This window comes from Tamandua tetradactyla, chromosome 1, assembly GCF_023851605.1.
Source record: "Tamandua tetradactyla isolate mTamTet1 chromosome 1, mTamTet1.pri, whole genome shotgun sequence".
Classification (NCBI taxonomy): Eukaryota; Metazoa; Chordata; class Mammalia; order Pilosa; family Myrmecophagidae; genus Tamandua; species Tamandua tetradactyla.
The window spans coordinates 227,298,189-227,319,837 of record NC_135327.1 but is presented as its reverse complement, the minus strand read 5'-3'; the positions used below and the strand labels follow the sequence as shown (position 1 = coordinate 227,319,837).

The following is a 21,649-nucleotide window of genomic DNA, read 5'->3' as shown; positions in this document are numbered from 1 at the left end:
CAAAACCACTTTCACTTTAACAAAATAGCCACCATAGCATTGGAAGAGAACATATAGAGGATTGAAAAATAAGACAGAATGAACAAAAAGAAAATAAATAACTTAGGAGCTTATTTAGGTATTGAATTTTAAAATGCCTGATTAAGAGTGTTCATAGAAAGGCATGATTCCAAGAGTTTTTTGTGAATATAATATAGTATGTTAACCTTTTTCCCCAAACCACACATTTAAAAGTTTTTTTGGAAATTGGAAAAGCTAGACTTTGTATCTCTAGTCTATTATCTTTGTTGGCATTATATACCCCTTATTAAGATACCTAAATGTGGTTTGTATTTACATTGCAGGGTTAATAACCTGCCAAATGGCCCGTTTGGGGCAACATTCAGTATACTATTCTCATTCAGATATTGTTCCAGCAACTGATTTAGTATCAGCTGAAGCAGAAATGTTAATAAGTTATTAACTATTTTTAAAATTATATATTTTTAATTATGTGGTCTGCCCAGAACTGTTTTACAAGCATAAGAGTTTGTCATTTTTTTGTTCCTTGTTGTTGTTTAATCCTTATTTAAGACCTAATAAATCCTGTAATCTGTGGTATCTATGTTTGATATGCTTTTGGCCTTTGGATATTTAAATTCTTAGATAATATCTTAAGTACATATAGATATGAAACATATCACGTGTGAGTACCTTGATGTGGGAGCATATTTTATCCAGTGCCTTATAGGTAGGATATATTAAATAAACATTCTCAGTTTTTTGTTTTAATATGTTGTAATGTACATATCATGTACCTAAGCCAATACATTTATATCTATTTAAAAATATTTTTATTGACAAATCTTTCCACATTTATAGTTCATACATAGTTTGCAATCAATGTCAATAAACTTTTTTTTAATGTCAGTAAGCTTTTAAACTTTGTTTCACTCACTGAAGGTATGATGTCTTGATATTTTAAATTTAGATTTGTTATTCAAATAGTCTTTTAAACTTTAGTTTCTCTAGTTTTCCTTCTGCTATAGAAGAGGGACTATATCATTTAAACAGAATATCTAATAGATATTCCTAAATGTGCATATAGTATGTAGATATTACTGTGATTTTGGGATTAATCATTCACTCTTGGCCGAACCTGAAATACTAGCTCTCAGCTCAAGTGTGTTGTAATTCCCATAATAATCAAGTGTGTTGTAATTCCCATAATATTTATCAGCAACTAGTTGTTGATTACTGCATATAATCTGTTTATTAGGCAATCTACAAAGTTTTTAAAATATCCTTGTGGAGTTTTAATTTTTATAATCATTTCTGTTATAAAAGTAATAAACACTTATATTAAAATTTTAACAACAAAGATAAACAAAAAGGAAAACTAATAATCTGTAGACCATCCAGATATATTGTGCTGTAACATTTTTTTTTTTTTTAAGCATGGACAGGCACTGGAAATTGAACTGGAGTCTCAGGCATGGCAGTCCTATAACATTTTGATGTATGCTCTTATAGCCTACTTTTTCTTTATGCAAATACTTATTTTGCAAAAATGCATCATACCTTATATATTGTTTTTAAACTTTTTTTCCCACTTTATAATCATGAAAATGGTTTCATGCCATTATTTATAGTGTTCTACAATATAATGTCAAGGGCTGTAAAAATGAGTCTCTGTGTATCACAATTATTTGTTTATTATATAACATTTACAGTCCAAGTTTTTACCTTATTGAGTGTATTATAATTTGTAGCACTCAACAGGTTTAAATTTTAAACATAAAAGAGTTATAAATATGCTAGAAACATATGAAGACTGATTTTCAAAGAAATTGATATGTCCAAAATTATAGAACTAGGAAATGAGATCTATTTTTTTATATTAGATTAATTCTTTTTCTACCATGTTACATATTTATTGGCTTTAGATAAAGTTACTTATCCAATGAGAAATTGAGATTTGGCTAAGAGGAGATGAATTTCTTCTTTCTGTTACAATTTTATTAACCATAGTATTCATTTAACTTTTTCATTTATGCTAGCAAGTTTTGGTTTGTCTTAAGCTTTGAAATACAAATGCTCTATTTTTGTTGCATAATACAATTATCCTATATATAAATATATTTGTTTTTAAATGACCTTTGCCAGTTACTTTGGTTAAGCTTAAAGCCTATTTGTTCATATACTCTATTTCTTGAACTGTGTTTGACATAATTATTAATGTTTAAAATCTTATAGAGCTTTTCAAAGTCAAAGGAACAAGTCAACCAACAGCCATAAATTTTGTTTCTGTAAGATAGAAATAAATTGTCTGTACTAATTAGTGAAATATAAAATCACTGTTAACGTACCTAAGCTAATTTATAACATTAGATCTGTATTTAATGTATGTTTCCAATAGGCTCATTCCAGCCAACAAATGAAATGATGCTCAAGTTCTATAGCTTCTATAAACAGGCAACTGAAGGACCATGTAAAATATCAAGACCTGGATTCTGGGATCCTATTGGAAGATATAAATGGTAATTTTATGTAGAGAACTATGAAAGAATGTTCATTTTAGTGACTAAACATCATACGGTTATTATTTATGTGGTTGTATGTTATTCCATATATTAAATGTTCTGTGTACTGGATATGGTTTTATCTGCCAGGTGCTCTTAACACAATTTCACACAAATAGGAAAATCTTGGGGAAGAGATGACAGTGATAAGAAGATAAGAAACATTTTCAGTTAATTTTTTTTTTTTTTAAATGGGTAGGCACCGGGAACCAAACCCTGGTCTCCGGCATGGCAGGTGAGAACGCTGCCACCGAGCCACTATTGCCCACCTAGTTGGTTGGTTTTTGTTTTTGTTTGAATGCCAAGAACAGCCTGCAAACTAAATTAACTCCTGTCTCTTTCATCTGCCAAGAAAAATAATAACTTTTCCTTGTCAAGTGATATTATGTGCTTTGAGCTTTTAAGGTAAATTAGGAGCATGCTCAGTTAGTCTGCTGAGCTATTTATCTAAGCCCTCACTTCTGACTCACTGTATCTGGATAGAAAAATTAATTGACTTTTCATATGCTGAAAAGAATGATAAAACATCGAAAGATATCTCTGCCAATTTTTCAATTTGACATTCTTATATACTACTGAAGACTGTTCAGATGTCTAACAGTCTGAATTGGAAGTGCCATCATCTTGTATGAAGATTTCTTAGTACTGTGTTTTCTTGTAAGATCATTATGAATAGTCTTTGGAATAACAGGCTAAATGAAATAGCAGTTGTGTGTTATTTAATCTGTTTTGTTTTAAGAAAATTTATTTACTTAAATTTTTATTTACTTTGCCTTTTTCCCTCCAAATTGATGTTTGATGGAATTAAACTGTTCTGGAAAAAAATGTGTGAAAAGAGAGATTATCATGTTAGGCAAAAAATACAGAGGACTAGTCTAGTCTCATTATCTTTTGTTTTGAAGAAACCATTTTCACTTGTATACCATTGTCCGTAGCAGCATTATCCACAATAGCCAAAAGGTGGAAACAATCCTAGTGCCCATCAATAGATGAATGGATAAACAATATGCAGCATAGACATATAATGGAATATTACTCAACTCTAAAAAGGAATGCAGCTCTAACATAGATTATCTGGTTGAACCTTGAAAACATTATGCTTAGTGAAATAAACCAGATACAAATGAGCAAATCTTGTATGATTCCACTTATATGATATATCTAGTATAAACAAATTTATAGAGACAGAAAATATAGTAGAAGTTACCAGGAGCCAGGGCTTGGGGAGAAGGGAGAGTTATTGCTTAATGAGTGCAAAGTTCCTGTTTGAGGTTTTGGTAATTGATGGTGGTGATGGTAGCACAAGATTATGAATGTGATTAGCATCACTGAATTGTACACTTGAAATGGTTAAAATGGGAAATTTTTTGTGTTATATATATAATTATAAAAATTAAGAAAAGTTGATTTTTATTTCTAGTGTAGGCTTTTATTTAAATTAATGGAATTTTTTCTTTTTTGGGATGGGCTGGCATCGGGAATCGAACCTGGGTCTCCGGCATGACAGGCAAGAACTCTGCCTGCTGAGCCACTGTAGTCTGCACAAATTAATGGAAACTTTTAACTAAAAGTTCTGTTCATTTAGGAATGACTGCCACAGCTCAGATAGTCTATAGTTTCTGTATGTCTATAGTCTCTGAATCTATTAATAAATAGATGGGTTATATACTTACTAATTTTAAATACGATTTTTTAAATTTACCAGTTTATTTGGTTTGATATTTTCTCTAGAATGTTGCATTTAAAGAGAAAAAGAACATGGTTTTAGGTAGAGCCTGCTTTAAATGAATTACTCTGTAGTGTCAACTATAGATTATCTTCTAAGCAGTTAAAAATCAGATGTCATTATTTGGATATTTTCATTTCTAGGGATGCTTGGAGTTCATTGGGTGACATGACCAAAGAGGAAGCCATGATTGCGTATGTTGAAGAAATGAAAAAGGTAGGAAAAGTCATTCACAGTAAAATTCTTGTTATTCGTGTCTGTTATACCAATAACACAATCACAAACGAGCCTTTCAGAAACTGGTAAAGAAAGATAATCTAAATCCTCTTTGGCTTATTAACTATTCCTTTTTTTTCTTTACCTTAAACATCATTATAGTTTTGGGGACACAATTCTATAATGTAAAGTTGAATTGACACATTAAATAAAATTTACCCATTTTTATTTTCCAATTTTATTAATTAATGATGTAGCCACAGTTTAAAATGGGACTGGGATGAAATAATGTATATTCTACTATTTTTTCCAAAGATATTTAAACTATACTGCTGCCTTTTAGCTGTCTTCAAAACTTCCTCTGTGTCTGTAGATTTCTATACCTACTTCTCTAATTGAAAGACTGTATTAACTGTTTTCATCAGACTTTAAAAATTTCGTTTCATATTATATATATAGCAAAGCTTATAGTATACTTTAGAGGTAAATATTAAGTATTAAGATTTCTATAGATCGAAATTTGATTTCTTTCTTATTTTCAGAATTTAGCTTATGAACATTGGTGAATAAAATTGCACGTTTCTAAATGAACATTTATGAGAATACCTATCCCAAAAATTTGTTTACTGAATTTGGAACTTTTTCTAATAGCATTTGATGAAGCTATCATTAAATTATGTTCTTAAATTTACTTTACAAATCACCGAGCAGTTAGTTGCTTTTTAGTATTATTCTTTATAGGATAAGTCTCGTTCTGTGCCTTTGTATTCAAGGATTTAAGTAACCCTCTTAATTCATATTTTATAATGGATAATGTTTTACCAGAAATTGCTTTTCATGGTTTGTAAATTGTCCAGTAAAATGTCGCTTAAAAAAGTTACTGGAATCAAAGATTCTGTTAAGAGTGGGATAGAAAGATCAAAGGTGATGGTGGGGTTACACAGAGAAGGTAGGGTTTAACAAAAGAATGTGACTGTGATTGCTGAATCATTAAATTAATATTTCTTTTAGTCTCCAGTATCTTAGAGCAGCCAGAAGTAAAAACCCAAAATTGTGAAATTGGAACCCATACCAAACTCTGAAATCTGTTCTTCAGTTAATTGTTTTGCTGTGCTTTGAAAGTCATTGCTTCTTTGTATATATGTTATTTGTCACAAAAAAAGAAAAAAAAAGTTGATTGCGATGATAAAAACATGTTAATACCTTCTATATTCTGGAGCAGCTAGAAGGAAAAATCTGAGAGGACAGTATGGTAACCCATGACAAACTCTGGGATCTGTCCTGTAACTACTTTTTGAAACGGGCTTTGAAAACCACTGCTTTCTTTTTACTTTGCCTTGACTATATGTTATATATTGTACAATTAAAAAAAGTTTAGAAAGTTATTTTAAAATAATTTAATAGAGTTTTAGCTTTGATTTTAGAGTGACTTGTATAGTTTGGGGTGAAAAAAAAATCCATGCTTCTTTAAATGAAGTTGATTTTGATTCACAATCAGAGAAGAATGCAAAATTCTATTTTCAGTATGGATTTGGGAGGCTAGCTTAAAGAGATTTCTGTTGTATTCAGCCAGTACTTGAATAATTTGCATTATGTCTGTTGAATTTAAAGTGAGACCAGTATACTCAACCCTGGCTGCATATTAGAATCACTAGAGGATTTTGTAAAAACAAACAGACAACTAAAAACATACCTCAGGATGACCCCAGACAGATTATTTCAGGCTTTCTGAGAGGATGGAATAATCACTGTACTAGGGGGAGAGTTAGGAAAGGGTCTCCTAAAGACCCGATGCTACACTGGCATTCTCAGTGGTATTAGTGTATTTTTTATCATTCAGTAATATGCCTCTCACCCTGGAAAAGTGCTGGATAAACACAGAAACATTATTTTGCTTTGGATGCTCCTTTTCTTGGTCTTGCTGTGTCTTAAGTATATCAACAACTGAAACTTTACACTCTTGATGAACTATAGTACTCTGTTTATGTTCATTTTGTGCCAGTACATCCTCCATTTACTTAGTTCTGACATTTCAAATCCACGGTTCACTCTCTAACGTTATAGAATGTAAGAAATCCAAACAATAAACCAAGTGACTCTACTTAAACAACAATTTGAGAACGACATTGCTTTTATAAGTTTTAATTGAGAGGTAACTGAAAGAGATCTGGTTTGGAGGAGGATCAAAGGAAGGATTGAATGGGGGTCAGGATGGGATAAGTGATTAGCCTACCAGATTCTGCTAAATCAAATCTTCATATTGTTGCAGTGTGCTGACTTAGGTTTGAATTATATCTTTGCCACTTATTAGCTGTGACTTCGGTCATGTCAAAGTAAACATTACCCTAAGGCTTCAATTTTTTGGTTTAAATCTTATTCTCAGAAATATCATTGTAAACCAAATACATTTCAAATCGAATGTCTATAATTAGCTATAAAAATGCTCCCAACAAAAAATGGCTCCAGTATTATACCAACAAGGATTTCTTTTAGGAAAAAAATTTTTATGATTTCTATGATTAAAGCATTTCTTTCACTCCTATCCACTGATAGGAGCAGCAAATAGATAATTTATTAGCTGTAAACATTATATTGTAATCACTAAAACCAGTTATTAACGTAGTTCAATCTGAATAACCTCTTTCAACTTGCCCCTGCCCCCCATGGTGCTTGTGTTGATTGATATATTTGAGTTCAAAATCATATCAGGGTGGGCAGCATGACCGTGGCTCACTGACAGAATTCCCTCCTGCCATGCTGGAGACCCAGGTTCGATTCCCAGTGCCTGCCCATGCAAAAAAAGAAAAAAAAAAAATCATATCAGGGTTGCTGATTACCCCAGACTGCATGATATGTTCTGTTTCTGGTTTAGAAACAAAAGCGTGTTTGACTAGAAATTTTAGAGATCTAAACTAGATTGCCAATTATAAACCTATGTTCTAGGTCCTGGAAATAAAACCATGACCTATACAGAAGGCCCTTCTTCATGGAGCTTACATTCTATTGTGGCAGGGAGAGTGACTAAAGAACAGGGGTTGCTGTTTAGAAAGTGTGTTCAGAGTAGGTCTCTCCGTGTTTAAGAGGCAATGTGGAGTAGTGGCCAGAATATGGAAATACGAAGTATGACTCAAGAGAACTGAGCTCAGAGACCTAGGCTGAAATTAGCTGTGTGACCTTGGTTAAGTCATTTTTCTTGCCTTTAGTTTCTTCAGTAGATTTATAGGGAAATTCCATTCTTAAACATGCTCAGTCATAACACTTTTTGATGAGTTCCCTTCCTCCTTCTGAAAAGATCTTTTAAAAATTGTTCTCCTTAGTTTTAAAGATATGAATAACCACTTTAAAACTGCTTCTGTCAGCTGAAAACATCCACGAGAAGGATGTAGGGTTTGGGTTACCTAAAAATTAAAAAAAAAAATTAAAGTGTTCATTTTCACAATAAAAGTGGTATCTGCAAATGTAAAAAAAAAAAAAAGACATTAAAAGAAGTTTAAAATGCAAATTGAATGAGTCTTCCCCTTTCCCTTCATTTTCATTACTTAGTGATCATTTTAATTGTGTTTTATAGATTCTTTCAGAAAATTATTTTGCATATGCAAACATATTTATGTATATATGAAAATGTACATGAATATAAATGAGTGTATATGTATGCACACATATACCTAATAGGGTATATTAAAAAAGAAGAATATATATATAAAGATGATATATAAAAAAGAAAAAATCCACTAATGGCATCATATTGAATAGACTCTGTGACAGCTAGCTTTTTTCCTGTTAAAAAAAAATCATAGTTATTTTTCCACTTAACATATGTAGAACTAACTTATTCTTTTTAGTATTTTGTGCCTTTTTTAAAAAACACTACCTTAATGATAAAGAACAGAGATAATAATTTGACCCCACCCTCTTATTTTTGTTTTATTTAATATCAATGCTCCTTTTATTTATGTATACAATGCATAATTTATATGATTCTATAAAATTTTACATGAAGCTTGTGAAAATAATCTTCAAAATGAGACCACTTTTAGGTCTTTAATGTACTTGGAAATTTTCTAGGAGACTATATACATTCAGTGCGTAATTATTATAGATACTTTAGAGAGTTTCGTAAATAATCTTTAGCTCTTAATAACTATTGTAAATTGAAAATATTAGGTTATTTGATACTAGTGTGGATCAGATTGATAGTTTGGGATTTCACAAAATTTTTCTATTTTGATTGTGGATTCTTGAGATGGTGCCAATGACTGAGAAAGTTGAAGAATTGCTACATGTCATAGGTCCGTTTTATGAAATTGTAGAGGACAAAAAGAGTCGCGAGAGCACTGATTTAACCTCAGGTTGGATTGTTTTACCTATTTTAATCTGGTAACTGATAATGTTATGCGTTTAATATGGCTATAATTTTTTTTTTTTTTTTTACTTTCACATGCCAGTCCGAGTGGAGAAAATCTCTAAATATTTAGAAGGTAGGAATAATAAAATCCATATAAAATTTTTCTCTTTATCAGTTTACATGCCAAAAGAATTCTGCACAAACGTATGAAACTTATAAGTTTGTTATGCAAGTTTTCATCTCAAAACAAGCTCTTTTTATGTAGTGTCAAAATATTATAACCCTTAAGTGCTCAGTTATTTAAACATGGCAGGTGGTTCACTTAACATACACAAAATTGTGACAAAATTCATAATTTTCTTTTGGTGGGTTACATTTTCTGGTTTGCTTTTGAAATTAGCTGAAATGATCTTCAAGTTTCATATTTTTAATGATTTAGTTATAAAGTGGCAAGCGAAACAAGACGTTGATGAATTTAGTTATCTTTTTTTTTTTTTTTAGAATTTTGCTTTCATACTAGTAGTGAATTGAATGGACTTATGTTTTGCTTACTGCAGGGGTTGAGTAATATGGAGGATTTGCTGGTATTACTGTAAACATTTATGCTTTGCATTTTTTTAGAAAACAGAGTAAAATAAACCCACAACGAGTCATTTAAGTGAAAATTGTATAAGCTTTAAAAGCCAGCCTGGCAGTATGTTGTGGTTTTTTTTTTTTTTTTCCCTGTCATCCCCATTACAAGACATCTTTCGATAATTGTTAGAAATTGCAACATTTCAGAACATACCTTTTCTGTTCTGTAATAAGTTTCTATCTGCTATAATAACAAAACCAGGCACAGAGTAGTGACTGTTTCCTGGGAGTACCTCTGTACCATACCATTCTACTGGTGATTTCTTAGATTTCAAATATTAACAAATGGTCTTCCTTGTAATTCAGGTTTACCCCAGAAAAAAATATTAGATGTTTTCTCTGTGTGAAGTACATTGTTAGATTAGGAAGAGGAAGAAGTCTGGACCTCTTTTAGTAGTGTTTAACCTACTGGCCAGATACAGATGTTTAAATAACTTATTATAAAATGAAGAATGAGTAATAGTAGTAAATAAAGGCTTAGGTCCACAACCACTTGGCTATAATTTAAAAATACAAAAAAAACATTTGACAGCTGATCAAATGGTATGTAAGTTAGTTTTTAATACTTGGAATTTAGGAACTTTGCAATCCAAATATGTAGATTTTTTTCCTTATTGCCTTAATTTTAAATTGGCTTATGAAATTTACTGTGCAAACATAGGCTTTACAATGATTATATGGATACTTATTTAAATATGCCTATGGGTAAGCTAAGATACCCATTGTTGGTGGTTCTAAGTATATTGTTTGTTTTATTAAATAAAAAATATGTGAAAAAAAAAAAACCAAAAGTTTTTTATAGTTCACTTGGCGGCAAAACCTTCCTGATAGGAACTAAATTAGAAACAAATCCTGACCTGTAATGACATGAGGATATTTTAAGTCTCACGTGTTTTACTGCAGAAACACATTTTTAGTGGGAGCCATTGTTGACACTACTGAAGGTGTTGCATAATTATACAGAATAGGCACTATCTGACCTTTGCAAAAGTAGAACAATTTGGATTTCAAAAGCTATCTGGATTCTAGGGTTGTAAGTAAGGAACCTTAGACCTATACCATTCTGATGGACATTTGGTTTGTTTCTTCTTTCGATCTGCTGAGAGTAACCATGTGCATACATCATTTCACATATGTGGAAGTATATCTCTAAGAAGTAGAATTGTTAGATCAAAGGATATAAGTATTTATAATTTTATGATATTACCAAATTGCAAAACTATTTTAAATCTTAACTTTTTCTCTTTTTAAACAAAGCATCTTGTTAAAAGTATTCCTATAAGCCCAGTAGAACAGGTGTTTAAGTGTCATGAGGGCTTTTATACAATATATAGGTGCAATTTACAATATATATTGAAACTGGGCAGAATGGGTCCTCCAGCTTTGTACTGTTTAGCTTGTCTGAATGTTTAAGTTTGGATATTTTTGGCTAATCTTAATCTCTCACATTTCCATATGAATTTTAGAGTTAGCTTGTCAGTTTCTCCAAAAAGGCCACCAGGATTTTGCTAGGGATTGTGATGAACAATTTAGGAATTATTGCCATCTTGACAATATTAAGTCTTCTAATCCATGTACATGGGATGTCTTTCTCTTTATTTAGGTCTTCAAATTCTTTCAACAATGTTTTGTCCCTTTCATTGTACAAATCTTACACTTTTATTAATTTTTTCCTAATTATTTTCTTCTTTTCAGTGCTAGTACAACTTGAATTATTTTCCTCATTTCATTTTTGGATTGTTAATTGCTTGTGTGTGTGGAAATGGAGTTGATTTTTGTATATTGCTGTATTTGCATATTTTCTAAACTTGTTGAATAGTTCTAATCATTCTCATAGTTTTTTGTAGATTCCATCGATCCCTCTACAAATAGAAGGAGTTATACTTCTTCCTTTCCAATATGGAAGCCTTTTATTTCTTTTTCTTGCGAGTTGCCTGGGCTAGAACTTTCAGAACAATGTTGAATAGAAGTTACAAAAGCAGACCTCCTTGTCTTATTTATTATTTTAGGGGGAAAACTTTCAGTCTTTTATTGTTAAGTATGATGTTAGTTGTGAGGTTTTTTTGTAGATGCCATTTATCAGCTTGAGAAAGTTCCCTTTATTTTGTAGTTTGTTGAGTGTTTTATCATGAAAAAGTGTTAGATTTTGTCAAAGGCTTTTTTTCTATCTCTTGAGATAAACATGTAGCTTTTGTCCTTTAATCTGTCATTATGGTGTAACTAATTAATTAATTTTTGGATCTTAAGCCACCCTTGCATTCCTTGGATAAATTCAACTTGGTCATGGTGTATAACCCTCTTTTTATATATATTGCTGGATATATTTTGCTAGTATTTTGTTGAGGATTTTTGTGTCTATATTCATAGAATATATTGGGCTGTAAATTTCTTTACTTGTGGTGTCTTTGGTTTTGGTATCAGAGGAATACTAGCATGATAGAATGAATCAGGAATTGTTGCCTTCCTTGAGTTTTATATTTACCTGATGTTAGGACCAAAAGCTTGACTAAATTTAAATTGAACTTGTTTGGCAAGAATACCTCCTGGATGGTTCCTTTGCATTTCATATTTTATCACATCAGGAGGTGTGTAATGTCTCTTGGGATTCTGAGATTGATGTATTAAAGAGTTCCCCATCAATCTTTCTCATAATGATTTTAGCATTCATTAATAACTGTTATCTGAATCAGATATTTCAGTAATGGTTGAAAAATGATGATTTAAAAAATTCACTTCTACACTTACTTACTTGAATTTTTCTGTAATGAGAACTTCTCAGCAGCCAAAACACTTTATTTCTCTAAATTACAGAGACATATACTAAAAAAGCAGGATAGATGCTTTAATTCTTATCTAGTACTTACATTTTTCCCATTTAGGGATTGGTGCCCTGTTTAGTTTTGTTTTGTAAAATATCATTATGAACGCATTGATTTTTTTTTTTTTTTTTGCATGGGCAGGTACTGGGAATCGAACCCCAGTCTCTGACATGGCAGGTGAGAAATCTGCCACTGAGCCACCTTTGCACCACCCCCTTTTTTTTTTTTTTTTTTTTTTTTGAGAAGAGAAAAAGTTTACCATGGCTAGCCTTGCAAAGACAGAAAGGCAGTCCTCAAATCTGTATTCCCCAAGCTGGAGGAACTTTTAGTGTTGTATATAGCATTCAAACAAAGGCAGGCAGGCTCCGGATCATAAGCAAGGCAGTTTGAGATGACAATGATGAGGTCAGAGATAGTCTAATTACCGAATATGTGCAGAGTGACTACATGCTTAGGATGAGAAACATGTCAGGTGTGCTAACCTTTATTAGAACTGGCTTGGTTCAGCAAGAGAGTAGGAATTTGGGGTGATTAGTTCTGGGCTTACACATATTAATCAGTAAGGTACTATACATGTAAGGGCACCCAACCTCAGGGACCATGTGCAAGGGCACCCCACCTCAGGGGGATACACGCAAGGGCACCCAACTTCAGTGTTGCAAACAAAATAAGTGGATATAAGCAGAACCAGTCACAGATTGTCTTGTTACTGCCCATTTCCAGGGTGCCATTTCAATATATATATTTTTAATACATATTGTTTGTTTTAGTCAATTGGTTTATTTTAATCCTATCCTTGGCCAGTAGGAACCGCTTAGAGTAGGTGCCTGTACCCTTTTAACTCAATCCTAATAGGAGTTGGCAGATTCCTTCCTCTCTGGCATAAAATATCACAGGTATATCTTGTGCATTTTCTGCCCAATCTTAGAATCAGCCATTTCTCCAAGGAGCCCTAGTTTTTTTCTACTAGAAAATGATATTTAGATACAATCTACACACTGTGCATGCTCACTGCTACTAGGTATTCATCTTTTCTAGGCCTAATTAGGGAACAGAGCTGGGACATATGTATCGTTTAAAAGAAAAAAATTGAGTTCATACTGATATTTGTATTTATAACGATACTTAAATGGTTTGATTTTTTACTCATAACTGTTTTCTCTTTGGTCCTTATGGTAACAGTAATTCCTTATTTCCTTTGTCTTATACATGAAATTCCTCCAAAGCAACAATACTACTATTATTACCAACTTTAAGACCAGGAAACAAAGTCTTTAGAATATATCCTAAAAATGTAGAACTCAAATACTTTTAAAATCTTTACTTTTTAAAGGTACTTGAAATAATAAGTTCTTTTCTCCATTTTGCTATGACATCAACTTATGACTTAATTTACATTTAGGTACATTTGTTTCTGCTTGTTTTTAAAACTTAGGGACTTTTTTCTTTTGATTTAATTTTGAATATGTGAAGCATTTATATAATTCCAAAGACAAAACTGTATACCCCTTTTCCTGTTTTCTCCCTGTGCCTATATGTAAACATTTGTTATTTTGTTTTATTCCTCCAGTGTTTTTTCTTTGCAAATATTTAATATATGTTTGTACCTTACCTTCTTACATAAATGTAGCATGTTTATATACACTGTTCTGTACTTTTTCCTTTTAACTATATTTTTGTCATCACTCAATATTCATAAATAGAGATATTTTCTCACTTTTCTTATTTTCAGACCCATGTACCTAAGTTCCTGTTTAGGGAGGGATTTTCTTCTTTTGGGGATGAATATTAGTGATGTTTGTGTTTTGGGGTTAGTAGGTCTCATCAGTAATTCCCTTTGCTTTCTACTATTATCACAACTGCTGTGGTACTGCTTCTGCCACTATCAACTAATTTTGCTACAACCATCCATTTTGTGGGGGTTTTAGGAATTACCTGTTGCCTAGAGTTGTTGGAGATGTTAATGATTTAGGGGGTGAATCAATTAGCTATGTTTTGTGTTAGCATAACAAAACTGTTAAATGATTGTTGATTACCCTTTCCAGTGAATTTGTCTAATATTCTGTGAGGAACCCAGTGCAAGTCAGTTATCTAATAGTGACATCTAAATAGGACATGTAATAGCTAAAATTAATTGCGCTTTAAGGAATTGTTACTATTAAAGTCTATATTCAAAGACAAAAAAAAAATATGTCCATGATGGTATTTTGTTTGTTTTTTGGTTTTCTTGTTGTGTCTGATAGTCAGAAGAGGAGGATAAGGGAGGTAGAGAAACTGTGCTGCCACCATAATTCTTTAAGAGCGAATAGAACACAATGCCTAAGATAGAGCTGGATTTTTGTTCCTCTGTTAATCAGTTACATAGATGCAAACAAGAAGGTAGGCCTGACTTTAGGACATACAGAGATTTTGAATTTATTATGTTATTTGGAATGCAGAAAAGCATCCAAGATGCATCTGTAGAAGTAAAAATACAGCCCAGAAATTTATGAGGAAGACCGCTCTTTTTGGTCACTAGCCACTTAGGAAGCCTTTAGTATCTCGAAAAGTGTTGATGGAAAGTCCTTGTTCCTCAAAATGTTTTGGGTTGCTAAAGCTGCCAGAATGTAATATACCAGAAATGGGTTAACTTTTAGAAAGGGGATTTATTAGGTTATAAATTTACAGTTCTGAGGCCATGAAAATATGCAAATTAAAGGCACCAAGAGGAAGATACCTTCTCTCAGCAAAGGCTTCTGGCATCTGGGGTATCTCTGTCATATGGGAAGGCACATGGTGATGTCTGCTCGTCTTTCTCTGCTGGATTCTGGTTTCAAAATGGCTCTCTCAGCTCCTCTCCTTTTGGCTCCTTCCTCCTGGGAAGATAAAACCCTGAATGGTTTATCTAAACTCTGTTGTCTCTGAGCTCTCTCCAAAAATATCTCTTAAAGGACTCCAGCAAGGGAATTAAGACCCACCTTGAATGGGCTGGGTCACATTGCCATGAAAACAAGCTAACCAAAAGGTCCCACCCACAATAGATCTGCCCCTCCAAGAATGGATTAAAAGAACATAGGCTTTTCTGGAGCACGTAACACATTCAAACCAGCAAGCATCACACAGAGCTTTGTGGAAATGCAGAATCTCAGATCACCCCAGATCTATTGATTGAGAATCCGCATTTTAACTAGATCTCAGGTAAAGGTTTGAGAAGCTCTGATGTATTTACTCTTGGAATATGACTTTGAGCAGCAAGGCAGTTTGCCTCTAGGTGATTGATTAACTGATGCTTTTAAAAAAACTTAAACATTAAAGACTTAATAATGTAAGTTGTGTATCTGAAGCCCTAGAGGTAATGAAAGGACAACATTTTTTAAAAATCTGGTCTAACCATAATAGCGATGAGATCGTTGTTGGGTCCAAAATTATTATATTGATGTTCTCAGTATGCAGTGTATGGCACCTGCCTCTTCATTTACCATGTATGAAGAGGATCATGCATTGCTAAGTTGACTGTTTTGATTGATGTTAACTTAAAAATAACTTATCCTCTGGCTTTGTTCAGAAAGGATTTAAGATGATTTTATCATTTTTATTGTAAACCAATAACATATTTATGTAGTATATATATTTACAGTTAAAAGAAAGTATGCTGTTAATTATATATCAAACTTCTAACTTTTTACTTCAGAATGACTTTATTAGTTATTTGTAAATAACAGCACTACTGTGTATTGCAACATTAGAGATTAAGAGGACATTTCATATTTTAGATCTTGGTAATGTTCTAACTTCTACTCCAAATGCCAAAACTCTGAATGGTAAAGCTGAAAGCAGTGATAGTGGAGCTGAGTCAGAGGAAGAAGAGACCCAAGAAGAAGTGAAAGGTGCAGAACAAAGTCATAATGGTAATCTCTGAAAGATGGACTAATCGTTTTACATTAAATAAGATAAAAGACTGTGGAGAGGTTTGGGCTGATATGGCATATGGTGGGATGTGGGCTGTTGACCCTTGATCTGGGTTTTGCTGTGGACTAAAAGGCACTACTATAGAGTATAGGGACAGTAAGGCAGAGGATTTGATGAAGACGAAAGACTGGTATCATGGAGCACTGCACTCAGGGTTCCATGTTAGTAAAAGCACCAGTAATTCATGGGAAGAAACTAAAGCTAACTGCACACCTTAGTTTTTGCCTTCACTTTCCAGTAAGGAATGACAAATAATACCTTCTCTGTGAGATCTTCTTGACTATGTGGACCTCTTTGCATTGCTGGGTCTTATAGCACAAATTGCCTTGGCCTGAGAGAGTTTAAATACTTTAAGAGTGTCTCTGAAAAGGGTTCTAGGAGATTCACAGGGAACTGAAACAGTTTTGAAGTCAGTACAGTTTGAGGAAGCTCTCAGCATGTGGCAAGCACCCCATCTCTCTGATCCAAGTAGGAGGCCCTTCAGAGAGATTATAGTAGATTGGGGAAACAATTCCTGGATGTTAGAGGTAGTATGAAGAAGTTGATTAACTGTGACCAAGTTTTATGAATCTCTCTCTCTGTTCTCTCATAAAAGATAAGAAAATGATAAGGAAATCAGCAGATCATAAAAATCTTGAAATCGTTGTCACTAATGGCTATGATAAAGACAGTTTTGTTCAGGATATACAGAATGATATTCATGCCAGTTCTTCCCTGAAAGACAAAAGCACTGAAGAAGTAAAAGCTGTAGATCAAAACTTTGAACAAACTGGAAAAACTGCTGCCTGCATTCACCAAGGTATTGTCCCATAATAATTTTTGTCCAGGCTTTTTTCTCTGAATAAAATGTTCTTTTAGTAAGTTTTAGAGTAATTGGGAGCAGTTTAGGATAAAAAAAGTTTTATTTGGTAATAATACCTTAGGGTTTATTATTATAAAGGTTTATATCCTTGAAAGACAATGAATTCAAGCCAAGGCTATTATATTTTTGCCGAGACTTTTTTATTGTGTTATTGTATGACATTTTAAAATAGAATCTTTGAAATTTTTACTTTTATTCCTGATGTTTATTTTAGCTGAAACTTCTGATTACATGATGCCTTTGTTCTCCAGTCAGCAAGGTTCATTGTCTAGTGCTCTAGAGGTGAACCTATAGTACATATACAGTGAGTTTTTAGCATTGTAACAGTTCAGTCAAGAGATATAGTATCTTAATGTGACAACCAAAGTAGCATAGTTGCATTTCAAATCAAGGCCTCTTAGCTGGTTGTGAGTTATCTCTGATAAGGTTATTAGTATTTATAAGGTTTAATCTGGATTGCATCTTTGAATAATTCAAATAGAAATTATCAACTAAATTGAAAGTTTTGGTAAATTAAAATAATTTTGACTTGGTAAATTAAATACATCTCCCAATGATAGATTTTGAAAAAATGGAATAAATGGATTTTTCTTGTATTAGAGCACAATTCTACCTGGACATTTATTAATTATATTTAGATATACATGATGATTGTGTTGAAGATGTTTCAGGAATTCAGCATTTGACAAGTGATTCAGACAGTGAAGTTTACTGTGATTCTATGGAGCAGTTTGGACAAGAAGAGGTAAAAAATAACATTTTCTAATTGGTAAATTTTCAGAGTGGGACATAAGAATTCAGGCCACGGTGGCTCGGCAGGCAGAGTTCTTGCTGCCATTCCGGAGACCTCGGTTCAATTCCCCGTGCCTGTCCATGTTAAAAAAAAAAAGAATTCAGTGCACAGCTTCTGTTAATAGATGTGCATGCCATCCATCACTTTGAAAACATACCTCCAAAATGTTTAAACATTTGTATTTTAAATTATTTTCTTGCAAATTAAAAATATATAAATCTCTGAATATTCAAAGAAAAGGTAATAATACTTGAATATTATATTACAATTTACAATATATTTATATTTATAAATGTTCTGGGAAAGGTGGGATGGGGAGGCAGAATATAAACTCTTTATGTTTGTTCCTATGTTTGAAACATTGATTAACCTTCAAGAAAATTGAACAGTTTTTCAAACAAATAAATCTGTTCTTCATGTTGACTTTAATACATTGGACTGAAATTTTGAGTGGAAATAATTTTCAAATTTCAGAATATTAGAAACTAATATTTGAAAAAGAAAGATTAAAGAAGGATATGAATTTTCTTTTCTCTTTGACAACTTTCATCCTGATCACTGACCAGGGACCTCCTGTCATGTGTTTATGTTGATGTTTCCGTGTTCCCTTCCCACCTTGACCCTAATACATTTAGGTGTCTTAAAGAAAATCATTTCTCTTTTGCCTCCCTGAAGTGATAATTTTAACTTTTTCTCTTTGTGATTTTCCCTTTTTTAATTTCATAACAAAATTAAATCTACATTTTAGTCTCAAATTTTAAAAACACATGAATGAAATGTTTTTTAACTAAGGTCAAACACAAATGAGTAGCATAGACTGGATAGAATAATGCTAAGGTGACCAAATTGAGAATGAGCTAAAATTAGTGAAAAATGAAAATGATATAAACTCAGATTCTGTGAGTATATGTTCCAAAAACACTTGATTTAGAAAAACAGGCAACAGACTGGGCCATAGTCTATAGCAGTGAATATACTTAGAACAAGTTTAAATCTCAGAGTTCAGGTGGTGTGACAGTGACTCAGTGGCAGAATTCTCTCTCCTGCCATGCCAGAGACTCGGGTTTGTTTCCCGGTGCCTGCCCCTGCAAAATAAAAAATAAAATAAAATAAATAAATAAATAAATAAACAAACAAATCTGAGTTCCCAGGTTCCCTTTGTTTTTTCTATTTTAAAAGATTTATTTGGAGAAGTTTGGCGAGAAAGGACTGGAGAGGAATTACTCTCAATAAATATCTGGCTACTGAGTTCTGGGTTTGCTCCAGTTTTCTCCATTAATCAATTAGTGAACAATTAAAATCCTTCATAGGTTCTGCCTGACCTGGCTCCTACTTACCTCTGACCTCTATTAACACCTGTCTTGTTGGTCTTTGTTCCTCACCTATCCTGCCCTTCTCTTTATTCCTCTGATAATGTCAGGCTCCTCTACAACCCTCTGGTTGCCCCAGTGTCTTTACATTCCTCTCACTGCAAATGTCCCTCCTCCCCATTATGGAGGTAATGCCTGCACAAGTTTTAAACCCTAACTTATATGTCCCTTCCTAAGGGAAACCTTCTCAGATAGGGTACAGCCCCACCTTATCACCGCCAGTCACCAAGTCTAGGTTCATTGTAGGTTATCACCCACTCGTTTCCTAGATGGGTTCTTTTAAACATAATCTCTGTTATCAGTTTTGGAGACCTTGAGAATCAAGGTGCTTTTCAAGTTCTTTTTGTGAGCCACTAATACCAGATTTATAGTTTACCTGTTATGGTTTGAACATTTTCCTTTTCACATTGATTTACGCTTATAAAAGTGTTTTTAAAAAAATCGATAATACCTCTTGAATTTGTCAGTTAAGCATAAACACACCACACACATACACACCAAAAGCAAGCTATATTTTAAAATCTTTGGTATAGGTTAAAGTAGGTTGATAAAATTCACTGAAATGGTCAGTGGAAGATGAGTCAATAGGTGAAACAAAAGTAACTCAAAAGTGATAATTCTTGAAGCTAGGTGTTTGGTATTCTATTTTGATATATGTTTGAAATTTTCCATTATAAAAAGTTTACAAATGAACTATATAGTTTTCTATGGACTATTTATTTTTCTCTTCTTTTTTATTTTCTAACTAATGGTACCTATGTGATGGTTTTCTTTTCTTTTTTTTCTTCTTCCCTCAGAGTGTTGAATTTAATTTTGTTCTATGTACAATTCCATCATCATTATTATTGCACTGTAGCTCAGTTATGACTCTGTAATCAGCTTCTCTTTACTCTACTTCCTTGAGTTCTATTATCACCTATTCTAAGGAGCCATTATTTATTTTGTCCCTCAGTGCTTTTTATCTGTATCTTGTCAATTGAGGCATTTAACCAATCTGCTGTTATAATGAATATCTTGTTTTACTATTACCTGATCTATTTTTTTTTAAATGATTAATCAGAGTATCTATGGCTACAGTGTGGCTTTAGTCAGAGCAACAAGTTACATGTGTTCCTAAAGGGAATAATTACTTACCGTGTGATAACATATGAATAATAACTTTTAACTTCTTTGTTAGCAAGATAATTGTATATAAAGAGAGAATTACTAATCCCACGCACTGTACAGCTGATATATTTTTAATCTAACCCCAATCCTAAATAACATTACTTCAACTTCTTTATGACACTTGAGCTAAAATAATCATTTTTTAAAGTATGTAAGGGAATTTCTGTAATATTTTAAATACAGTAATATTTTTGCCTTGTTTCTGTTTATATTGCCTGGTTTCTGTCCTTTTTGTTAGGCTTACGGTCTAGGAACACTGCCTCCCGGGGATTTTACTAAATTTCAGCAGTGGTAGAGGTCCTCGTGCTGGCACAGGCCTGATCTCACTCAACAGATTCTTGTTCAAATTTGTTGCACAGTTTTCAGTCCTGTTTAAATCAGTTGAGTGCTTTATAGATTCTTTTTTGAAATGCTGAAATTTTGAAAGATTGAGTTATTAATGGTTATTGCTTTGCTAAATAATTATTAGTGATTATTGCTTTGCTGAAGCTGAAAATAAACTATGTTCTAGAATAACTGTTTAGTGAAATGGTTTGGGAGTTTTGTTCTGAAATGGAAATAAAGACATGAAATGTTTATGTAGTATTTTAGGTCCCTGTAAGACTGATTTTTTTATTGGCTACAAGGGACCAGTGTGCTACTTCTGGTATCATTTCAGCCAGTATACCAGTGTAGGCTCCTTGGCTTGGTATCCTGCCAGGTAGGTTAGTTTCTAAGATAAGGGAGTAAGAGAGATCATTTTAATCATTGAGAAGCTAGAAGCCATTCCATTACTCCTTCAACTTCTTCCACTTACTCTTTGACTTACCAACTGTAAGCTACACCTGTCCAGTCCTTGCCACCTGTCTTCCCACCTCAACAAAAGACATGTTCTTCTTCTCACCTAAGGTCATTTTCTCTACTGTGCTGTGCCATATTTTCTCCCATCTTTTGGGGATCTTCATCTTTTCTACCTCTCTAGTCTCTATTCCCAATCATTGTCTCTCTTCTGTTTCTTTAAGTTATTAATGTGCTCATATCCTTTCTGTCTTAAAACGAATATTCCCCTACTCTTGTGATATCCTCTAACTATTGTCTTCTCTCCCTCCTTCCCTTCTTGGTCAGGCTTTCTGTCCTTAGTATTCTTTCACTTCAGTAAGGCTTCTGCTATATACTGCAACCTGCCCTGCCCTTGTTACTAATTTGAGTGGATGCTTAACATGACTTGAT

General features: G+C 32.9%; 1 protein-coding gene across 1 annotated transcript in view; it reads left to right on the top strand.

The window, feature by feature from the left end:
• LOC143677663 (acyl-CoA-binding domain-containing protein 5-like) overlaps positions 1–21,649 on the top strand; it is a 42,337-nt gene that overhangs the window by 2,506 nt on the left and 18,182 nt on the right. Inside the window, exons 3-8 of the mRNA XM_077153947.1 lie at positions 2,399–2,519; positions 4,431–4,512; positions 8,747–8,852; positions 16,053–16,187; positions 16,844–17,047; positions 17,749–17,855. Coding sequence (XP_077010062.1) covers positions 2,399–2,519; positions 4,431–4,512; positions 8,747–8,852; positions 16,053–16,187; positions 16,844–17,047; positions 17,749–17,855 — 755 coding nt within the window. The remainder of the gene's footprint in view (positions 1–2,398; positions 2,520–4,430; positions 4,513–8,746; positions 8,853–16,052; positions 16,188–16,843; positions 17,048–17,748; positions 17,856–21,649) is intronic.